The sequence below is a fragment of the Clupea harengus genome, chromosome 7, assembly GCF_900700415.2.
Source record: "Clupea harengus chromosome 7, Ch_v2.0.2, whole genome shotgun sequence".
NCBI classification, from domain to species: domain Eukaryota; kingdom Metazoa; phylum Chordata; class Actinopteri; order Clupeiformes; family Clupeidae; genus Clupea; species Clupea harengus.
Window position 1 is genome coordinate 22911488 of NC_045158.1, and position 11090 is coordinate 22922577.

An 11090-nucleotide genomic window follows, 5' to 3' on the forward strand; every position below is an offset into this window, starting at 1 on the left:
GAGAGAGAGAGAGAGAGAGAGAGAGAAAAGGGAGAGAGAGAGATTGGGAGACACTGTATTTATTATTCCATAGACACTGCACGTTAATATTTCATACAGACACACCCATATGAGTAATGTATGTATACATACATATAAATAAACACACACACACATATATCACTCACAACACACACATACACACTCATAGACACCCACACCCACACACACACTTACACAACCACACACACACACACACATGTACTCATACAAACACAGACACACACACACACACACACACACATGCTCTGGCCTGCTTGGAATGTGCCTGATGTTTTCATGTGGCACCTGAAAGTCAAAAGCCCAATCATTACCATTCTATTCTCAGTACCCTCTCTCCAACCCCCCTCAATTACCAGGTGTGTGTGTGTGTGTGTGTGTGTGTGTGTGTGTTTGCACTCAGCACCCACTGGTGTGTTTCAGAGCAGCCACACGTGGCGCGGCACAGCCCTGGATCTAACCAGCACCCAACGGCAATAAATCTTTAAATACTCTATTATTGTGAAACACAAGCTCGTTGAGGAGCACAGGGTATAGCCAGCAGGGCTGCGCACAAGGCCAAAACTCAAACGACTTTTGATCTATTTCTGACTAGCGATTGAATGAACAGCTGCTAAATATTTCACAAGCAGAAAGAGCAGGTCATGGTAAGGGACACCAAAAAAGGCCAATCTATTGAACTCACTGGAGGGAGAAAGATACATGAAACCATAACAGGAAGCAGGCACGGACCCTGTCCTTGAGGGGTGGACGGGGCATGGGTTGGAGAGGGGGGGGGGGGGGGGGGACGGACGATGCTATCAGGGCAAAGATATCCCATTTCTGCTGAGCTGGAAATGGGATAGTTTAGTTGGTTTGACCGACGCCTTTCTCATAGGTAGGCTTAAGGACAGCAGTGACCCAAAGACAGACAGACACAGACAGACACACAACACACACACACACACACACACACACACACACACACACACACACACACACATATACACGCACACCACACACACACACAGAGACAGCTCTACGTGTCTTGCCTCTGATCTTTCTGATGTGCACAGTTACAGTAACGCCGCCTCCTGACGCCATACTGCACCAACCATCCCAGACACCTCATCAGCAAGCTCAGTCACTGTGGCAACGGATGCAAGTGCTACGGTGACCAGCTCCATTTCTGTGGATGCTGGACCGATTCCCACAGTAACCGACACGACCACGGTGGCAACTTATGGGGCACCTTCAGCAATGACAACCACTCAGATGGCGAACACTTTGACCGTCGTCCTAGCAACGGATGTGGCTAGCCCGACGACCAGCGTTCCTCCAAGAGACATAGACACAGTGGCTGATGCTATTCCTGTTGCAACTGAAGTGGCTCCCCTAACAACGGCTGGTCCTACAGGAGCTGGTACCTCTCCTCTAGGAAACATGGTTTCCCAGGCAACTGATACTCCTGCAGCCACTGACCCAGTGCTCCAGGCATCCACGGTTGGGCCTTCCACAGCCAGCACTCTTCCTCAGTCTACAGCTGCTGTTCCCAGTCTACTGATGTTGCGCCTGCACCAACAGATGCTGTTTCCCCTGCAACTGTTCCTGTTCCCATAGCAACTGATACTGTCCTTCAGTAACCGATGCCCTTCCACCCCAACTAATACTGCTGTACCAGTAACCACCATTGCTCCCATAGCAACCAACACGATTCCTGTTGCAACGACCTTTCCCATAGCAACTGATAGTGCTATAGTAACAGATGCTGTTCTTGTAGTAACAGATGCTGTTCCTGTAGCAACGGATGCTGTTCCTTCTGCAACTGACATGGCTCTGCCAGCAACTGATGCTGCTCCTCAGGCAACCAATGATGCTGTTCCTTCAGCAACTGATGCTGCTCCTCAGGCAACGATGATGCTCCTCAGGCAACTGATGCTCCTCAGGCAACTGATGATGTTCCTCAGGCAACTGATGCTGTTCCTCAGGCAACTGATGCTGCTCCTCAGGCAACGATGCTGCTCCTCAGGCAACCGATGCTGCTCCTCAGGCAACTGATGCTTCCTTCAGCAACTGATGCTGTTCCTTCAGCAACTGATGCTGTTCCTTCAGCAACCGATGCTGTTCCTTCAGCAACTGATGCTGCCCTCAGGCAACCGATGCTGCTGCCCCAGCAATCGATCCTGTTCCTCCGGCGACAGATGTCGTTACACCTGCTGTACCTGAAGCCCAGCCCCAGACATGGTGGAGGGAAGGATGGAGCGGGAAGAGAAGCGAACAACTCAGAAAGCACCGCTTCAAATAAAGAGGAAGAGAAATCAGGTATAGAGGACACATTGCAACACAAGATTGCATTTCTACAGCTCAGAAACACACACTGCGTGCTTTACTTTTAGTTTTAAATGTTCAGTGTGCAACTTCAATGTAAATAACAGTTATGTTTGGGGTGTACTTGAATAAAAAACGTATCAGAATGTTATTTTGAGAGTTTTTCTTGAAGTATTTGTACTGATCATGTCTTTGATGTGTAATATTACAGTTACTGGCAACAGTGAGAAGAGCAATGAAACTCCAGGCAACAGGGGCGAGAGCAGGGAGGCCAAAGAGGAAGTGAAAGAGAGCAAAAAAAAAAAGAAAGAGAAAAATATTGATAAGAAAGACTTTGAGAAAAAAGGTATTCTGCTAGTAGTTGGTGCTTTTGTGTGTGTTTCGTGTGTGTGTGTGTGTGGCTTGTGTTCTTCCAGGCGAAGGCACAAGAACAGCAAATAGACTTCAGCCCAGTCCCCCGTGTCTCAGTATTAGCAGCTCCTCTCAACTCCGTTCGCAGACACGGCATGTGTGATTATCACATGAGATCATGTCCTCTTGTCTATTGCACGAGCTACGAGATGCATCACCAAATGTTAATGCATTCGGATCCTGTCTCACAAGCAGGTCAATATTCCCTGAATATTTCCACTGCGCAGGCTTGTTATTGACTGAAGAATGGAGTTGAAGGTGGAGTTCTAGCTGCCTGCTCACCTCAGGCTGGCAGACAGGATGAGCAGAGCAGAGCATAGCTGTCCTCAAAGAGGTCCTCTCGCTGTCCCGGTGACAGGTAATTGGTAAATGGACAGCATTTATATAACGCTTTCTACTCATTAGAGCACTCAAAGGCTAATGCCTCAGACATCTACCCATTCACACACCAACGGTGGAGGTTGCCACGCATTGCACCAACCTGCTCATCAGAAGCGGTTGGGGTTTCAGTGTCGTGCTCGAGGACACTTGGACACATGGTCAGGAGGAGTCAGGAGTGAACTACCTCCTGAACCTGTCACTTGCGTCACCACACGTCACGACCTGACGCAGGCTCAGGGGTGACTCCTGATAGGGCCTCTGTTTGCAAGGACCTCTGATAGGTGGACCTCAAAGAAAGGTTTGGCGGATCAGAGCCAGATCAGTGCCGCAGCCACGTCAGAGTCGGGCTACATCCTCCTGGGAACCAAAAAAATGTACAAAATAGCTCAAAAGAGTAAGAGGCTATGCATGAAAAACAAATGTCAACTACAGAGGACACAAGTTTGGTTCTGGGATGTTACAAGGCGTGTTTCTCTAGCGGCCTTTTTGCGTCTGAGATCAAGGCCAGCCTGAGGCGTTTCCTGGGGCTTAAGCGGCGGTGAATAGGCTCAGCCTCTGTTTCCATTAGCAGGTGAATAGCCTTGGCCTCGGTTTCCATTCGGAGGTGAATAGCCTCGGCCTCGGTTTCCATTGTGAGGTGAATAGCCTCGGCCTCTGTTTGCGTTAGGAGGTGAATAGCCTCGGCCTCTGTTTCCATTGGGAGGTGAATAGAGACGGCCTCTGTTTCCATTGGGAGGCGAATAGCCTCGGCCTCGGTTTCCATTAGGGACGTTCGCAAAAAGCAAACATCAACGCTAGAAACTTTTAAAGAGTGCTTATCAACGGTTGAGTACACGTAAAATAAATTAAAATGCCATTTCATTATGTCATGAAACTGTTAGAAACAGTGTGCTTGATTTATTGATTTATCAGTAAACTTTATTTAAAAAACTGGTGTGTCGAACCTGACTTCACTTCACTGAAAGGCTTTGCCGGTGATTCAGCATGCTCAGTTGGCCGAAAAGCTGCCGACAGGGGTCCGACTTGTGCCAATGGTCTCACCGCAAAAACTATGGCCACATACGCTCACCTGGTGTATCACAGGCTTAACACTACCTATCTGTTTTTAAATTTCTCCGGTTTGATTGTTGCATTGTATTCCATTCCACAAGACCCTAGTTCAGCCCCAGACCAAAACTGAAGCCTTTTGGGCTACGTCCCTGGTCCAGATGGAATAAAGAGGCTTTTCCCCAAATCCCAAGGATTTACCCCATAGTGGAGATGCGCCAAAGCTGTCTTAGGAACCCTCGCACCGGGTGTGTGCCAAAGCTGTCTTAGGAACTCCCTCGCACCGGGTGTGTGCCAAAGCTGTCTTAGGAACCGGGTGCATGCCAGGCTCACTGGTGATGTATATGCATCTGATGTGCACAGAATGGCGTTAAGGCCGTTTGGCAACCTTAGAGTGATGGAACATCAGACTTTGGGTTCTCCCGGTTCCCAGAGATGAAGCTGACTAGCTAAAAGCTGACTGGCTAGAACCGGTGCGGTTCCGTCTGGGCTGCCTGTGATAGAACCGGTGTGTTTCCGTCTTGGCTGCTTGTGAGGTGGACTCTGAGTGCTCTTTATTGTGCCGCTGATGCACGTGAGATGAAGTAGAACTTGCCGTGGCTGCTTCAGAACCTTCAGGAACCCTCTAGAACCCAGACCTCCTCCTGTAGTATGAGTCTTCTTCTACACGTCTGTGATTGTTAATGCATGTTCAAACTAAAGGTATTCCTTGTTATAGTGAATAAAAGCTGTCCCTCTGTCAATGTAGATCAATTAGACTCATATTAGATACCAGAAAACATCCAGATGACTTCCATATTGGCAGTGTGTGTGTGTGTGTGTGTGTGTGAGAGTGTGTGGGTGTGTGTGTTCTTTGCTGTTTGACTATCCTTAGTTGACTAGACATTCATTATATGAGGATTTAATGGCAGTGGCTTTATTTCCAAAGTGGTTCCAAGACGCTTAGTTCCTGGAGGACCCAGGACCCTGTTGACAAAAGTAACTTACATCAGATACCAAGGTAAGACACATAGAGTAGGTCAAAGGTCGCGCAAAGTGCTTTTACAATTTCAAACTAATGAATGAGCAGATGAGCGAGACCGTCGTCCTCATCCCTGTTTTGATACCACGGGGCTGATTTATGCATTTCAGTATGACACTGATGTACGGTGCTTTGTGAAAACGTTCAACTTTTTTAGGTGTCTTAAAATACTGTGTTGTGAAGAACTGTGGAAAAAAAAAACCTGTCATCTATCACCCACTATCTCTTCCCCATCTCTCTGCTTTCATCCGTGTGTCTCTCTTCATCTCTTGCATGTGTGTTTTCACTTGCTTGCTTCATAAGGTAAGTGCCCCTCATTCTCACAGAGATTCTGATTTTGCCAGCTCGTTAGGATGTCTTACTTGTGTTGCTATTTTGGAACCGTTCACTCCCAAATGAACAAACTCCTTCCCAGTCATTAGCCTCGAGTGTGTGTGCATGTGTGTGGGCTGTGTGACCCTATGTGTCATCCTCCCAACAATCTGTAGGGTAATTGGCCATTCATATTTAATCACCAGTAGCCCCCCCGCCCCCCCGTCCTGTGCCTCCTCGGGCACAGTTGGGCTTTACCGCTCGGCACAGCACAGCACAGCACCGCACAGCTCACCGCAGCGGCGGCATCTTTAAAACATCACATCAATATTTTATCTCTCAGACCGCCCAAACACAGAGAGAAGTCAAAACCATGCCCTATTAAACAACTAAATTCCCATCTAAGTACCCAGTTAATTTATACTGCCGAACAGCCAGGGGGCTTCTTGTGGACTGAGAAAGCTCAGACTGCACACACAAACACACACACACACACACACACACACACACACACACACACACACACACACACACACACACACACACACACACATACAAACACACACACACACACACACGTGTACAAACACACACACACACACGCGTACACACACACACACACACACACACACACACACACACACACACACACACATACACACACACACACACACACACATACAAACACACACACACACACGTGTACACACACACACACACACATACACACTCACATACAAACACAAACACACATGCACATGCTCACTCTGGATGATTACAATAATGTGTGTGTTTCTGGTTCCTGTCAGTGGCTGCTGGTGAGGAGGCTCTAATGAAAGTCAGAATCTCCTGTTAAAGGTGCATTCATCATCATGGCTCGCCGCCACCTCCTCAGAGCCGAGCTTTTGTTTAACAACGCTCCCCAATTTACCCAGCTGCTTAGAATTCAGGCCATTTTTCAAGAGCAGTTCAAGATCAGTACGCAGGAGAAAAAAAAGAAGAAAGAAAGAAAGTAAGAAAGAAGAAAGTTCCTCTCTACTTGGGCCTGATCAGGCAGCAACCTCAGGTCAACACAAAAGCAGTCAACACACTGCACACACTCTTAGCATAGCATAGCATAGCATAGCATGTTTACTCTTACTAATGTGTCTCTCATCAGCAACCACACTTACTGTGTGTCTCCCCTGTTTTTAAGTCATCCTCCCATCATTCCTCTCTTTCCTTCTCTGTCCCCCTCTATCCCTCTATCCCTCTATCGTTGTCTTTCGTTGTCATATCCACCCTGGTCTTTGCCCCTGACAGTGCTAACGGTGCTTTTCTCTCTCTCTCTCCGCCAGACTGCGAGTGCTACGGCCACTCGAACCGCTGCAGCTATATTGATTTCATCAACATTGTGACTTGCGTCAGCTGCAAGCACAACACTAGGGGGCAGAACTGCCAGCATTGCCGCCTGGGGTACTACCGCAACGCCTCGGCCGAGCTGGACGACGAGAACGTGTGCATAGGTCAGTCAGGACCCCCTCGTCCGCTCGTCCGACACCACACAACAGCCATCTGTTCTACTGGAGAACCCTGTAGAGAACACAGAACAGGGGACCTATGGGATCTCTACGGCAGGAACTATACGGCAGAATTAATAGTGTAGACGTTAGTTTAAACTCTGTTAGACTTCCATCTAATTCATTTCAACTCATGAACAGATTACAGACTGGTACTTGATGTACAAAATTGCTATTTGGATTCCAAACCCTCTTTTTATTTCCACAGGGGATTCTTTATTTGTGTATTTATATGTTTATTCATTTATATGATTATTTGTTTATACGTTTATTTATTTATATATTTATTTGTTATAGATAGTTATTTACTTTCCCAGACAAGCTCAGTCTGTTGCATAGCATGGCTGAAGGTTCCTTCCTCGTTCATCTCCAACATGCAGGCGGTCAGTGTGAGAGTGTGTGTTCAGGCAGACTTTAGTGTGTGTGTTCGGGCAGATGTTAAAGTGTGTGTTCAGGCGGTGTGAGAGTGTGTGTTCAGGCAGACGTTAGGTTTTACAGCTCGGTGTGTAAATGGGAACGGAACGGAATCTAACCACACACTGTTAGTGCTGTTCCGTCATGATCCCGACTCCGCCTCTGCGTCGTCTGTGCACATCTCATGCTAACCACACCCCCCCCCCCCCCCCCCCCCGCCCAATCTCCCCTCTCTCCCCTGGAACCAGCAAACCATCCTACAGCATAACATAATAATTGTTACTGGCCCCGGTGCAAATTCTTCCTTGCAAAATTATGTCACAAAAAAAACAACCAAATTAAATAAGTGTTGAGTAGAATTCATATTTATTTTATATCTATTTTATATTTTACAGTTTTGGAACATTTCAATAAGGATAAATAAAAATAGGCTATGACCTGACAGCCTACACAGGCCCTTGATAGCCTATAAGGGCCCCTGACAACCTCTAGGTCCCTGACAGCCTATAAGGGCCCCTGACAATCTCTAGGTCCCTGACAACCTACACAGGCCCCTGACAGCCTATAAGGGCCACTGACAGCCTCCAGGTCCCTGACAGCCTCCAGGTCCCTGACAGCCTCTAGGTCCCTGACAGCCTTTAAGGGCCACTGACAGCCTCTAGGCCCCTGACAGCCTTTAAGGGCCACTGACAGCCTCTAGGTCCCTGACAGCCTTTAAGGGCCCCTGACAGCCTTTAGGTCCCTGACAGCCTATAAGGGCCCCTGGCAGCCTCTAGGTCCCTGACAGCCTATGCACTGCACCGTTTGCATCATCGATAGCTACGCAAGGATACCCATCACACACTAATCTGCTGCAGTGTGTGACATACACAGTCTACTGAAACAGACCGAACATATTTCACAACACAACAGTCATAGCAAAGCATTACATTTTCAAATGTTTATGGACACATGAGAAATGTATGAGTTGGTTTAGTTAAAGCAAATAGTGTAAAACATTCTGTAATATTAACAGATGTATAGTTTGTTTTCATAATTTCTTTTTTTTAACATCTCTTTGTAATGTAAGTGAAACGTAAAGCTTTGTGAATATATCCTGATGATTATGAGACGTTATGAGAATTTGAAGCTTTAGTTGAGTCATACTGTTAACCTGTTTTAAAAATATAGCTATGACAAACCAGACTTATGCTTCTGAAAGCCTAACAGCTTGCCTTTCAATACCAGCTGGTATTCTGTTGGCTGCAAGTTTGCTGCCACAACACACTAGAATGTTACAGTAGAACACTGACATCTGCTGGCCAGACAGCATTCCAAACAGAATCCTGGCTGTCTCCCAGGCAACAGCCCTGACGGACAGCTGAAGCGTTAGAATTCCGAGACTGACATTTCTTTCAGCAAGGCTGTGGACTTACAGCCCTTAACAACCCTCAGCACAGATCTGATCCAGACCTGGAGGCACTGCTTCAGATGCCGGTCCCCCGTGTTTTGGGTTGTAGTGTAGCGTACATCCACATGATCAAATAATGCCTGAGGAAAGGCTAGATTCATAGCCTTCGGCAGTAACATCCTCGAGGGAAGAGTACTGAGAGTCACCGAGAGCCGATGGTCTCTGAGACAACATAAGATGGTCTCTTGTACCGCATTCATCACACACCCTTAGAAAACACCAACGCTCTTTGGTTTGGCTCTAAAGGGAACGTTCCTGAAAGATTTCTTGTAAGAACGGAGCGAGAGTTCGTTTTCAGGTGTGAGAAATGATTTGAGGCACCTTGTTTGTCCGTGGCTTCACCTGGGTAAAACCTGAGGCCTTTTTAAAAACCCACTTTCACTACAGGCAGTAAAAGGACTGAGTATCTCCCACTGTCATGTGATGTGTCAAACTCTTTTTCTCTTTACCCAGAATGCAACTGCAACCAGCTGGGCTCCCTGCATGCCCGCTGCAACGAGACTGGCTTCTGCCAGTGCAGAGACGGCACCGCGGGGCAGAAGTGTGAGGACTGCACCTTCGGTTACACCTGGAAACAGGGTTGCATCCGTAAGTCAAGGCCCCCGCTCACACACTGGGAGAATTGAAATACATTGCACACATTTTAAATTGTATTTCCACACATTTCACCATTTTTATTTCCTATAAAATGTATGTATGGGGTAGTGTAAATACTGGGTCTCTGCCCCCTACTGGGTTCAACACTGTTCATGTTTAAATACAGCATACTATAATGTATACACACTAATAAGTCCCAATTTATCTTTGACTGTGTCTCCTACCAGCTAATGTCTTGCACACTGTGAATACAGCATGCTTTGAAATGTATTCAGCTCAAGGACCCAGCACAGTCCCATTTGTCTCTTATCTCCCAGCTAATGTGTTGTACACTATTATTAAGTTTTTTTTACTATAGTTTGTAGTGATTTATTTTTGACCGGGTCTCTATCAGCTGATTTCTACTATGTGGTGTATACCGTAATACACAGTGATTAGGCCTGATGCCTTTGTGTGTGTGTGTGTGTGTGTGTGTGTGTGTGTGTGTGTGTGTGTGTTTCCACCAGCTTACGTGTGTGATGACGAGCTGCTGCTGTGCCAGAACGGCGGGACGTGTTTCCAGAACCAGAAGTGTCTGTGCCCGCCGGAGTTCAAGGGCGTGCTGTGTGAGCAGGCGCGCTGCGCGGGGCAGAAGGGCTGCAGCGGGGCGACCTCCTCCTCCCTCAGCCTGGGCGCCGCGCTGCCTGCCTGCTGATCCAGGGCCTGCTGCTAAGGCTGCCCGCCTGAGGGGGGGGAGAGGAGACAGCTACCCCCCCACCAACACCTCCACTACTACTACTACTAACCCACCACCCCCTGCCCCACTCCGCCTGCCCGCAACCAACCCCCAAAGGCTTGCGGTGCTGATCTTCTCTGGGACGCTCTCCATAAGTGCTCAGGGGTCAAAGGGCCGTGGGGTCAAGGTTCCACCGTCGCCTTCACTAGGACGAGAGCGCTGCTTGCTCGTCACTTATCTCTGAACGCCTGTGCTGCGAGGACTCATACCAAAAAAAAAAAAATTAATGAAAAATAAAAAATAAAACATTTAAAAAAAAAAGAGTAAGAAATGAATAGAAAAAGATATGTCTATAAGAAATGTCTACGAGAGAAATATATAAATAGATGACAGTTTTTTTGCTCTTGTTGTAGTTTTGCGTTTACACCCACAGAGTTTCAGTACTGCACTTACTTAGTCAACTCGTTTTACAAAAAGTTATGGTTGTACTCACCGCTGAGGTTACTGATGCCAAGTTATCCACTCTTAAAGACTCCTCTCCACTCATTCTCCTTACGTTGCTGCATTTTTACTCGTCAATCACCTGACATTGACGCGCGTGGAGGAAGGAAGACGAGCCTGGTGTGTTTTTGACGTCCGTGGTTGTTTTGGCTGTGAGGAGGAATGTGTCTGTACATGCTGTAGTTAGTGGTTGCCATTTAGTCTTTCGCATGGAACCCAGGAAAGAGGACGAGCAGAATATGATTGAAACTGAGCAAATCTATATCTGTATATTTCAAAGGGGATATATATATATAAATATATATATATATATATATATATAAATATAACTATTGT

At 47.1% G+C, this 11090-nt stretch overlaps 1 protein-coding gene across 1 annotated transcript in view; it reads left to right on the forward strand.

The window, feature by feature from the left end:
• The window catches only part of ntng2a (netrin g2a), a 68750-nt gene extending 58518 nt beyond the window's left edge, over positions 1–10232 (forward strand). Inside the window, exons 6-8 of the mRNA XM_031569863.2 lie at positions 6856–7023; positions 9395–9529; positions 10045–10232. Of these exons, the coding sequence (XP_031425723.1) occupies positions 6856–7023; positions 9395–9529; positions 10045–10232 (491 nt within the window). The remainder of the gene's footprint in view (positions 1–6855; positions 7024–9394; positions 9530–10044) is intronic.
• Positions 10233–11090: the final 858 nt, after the last annotated feature.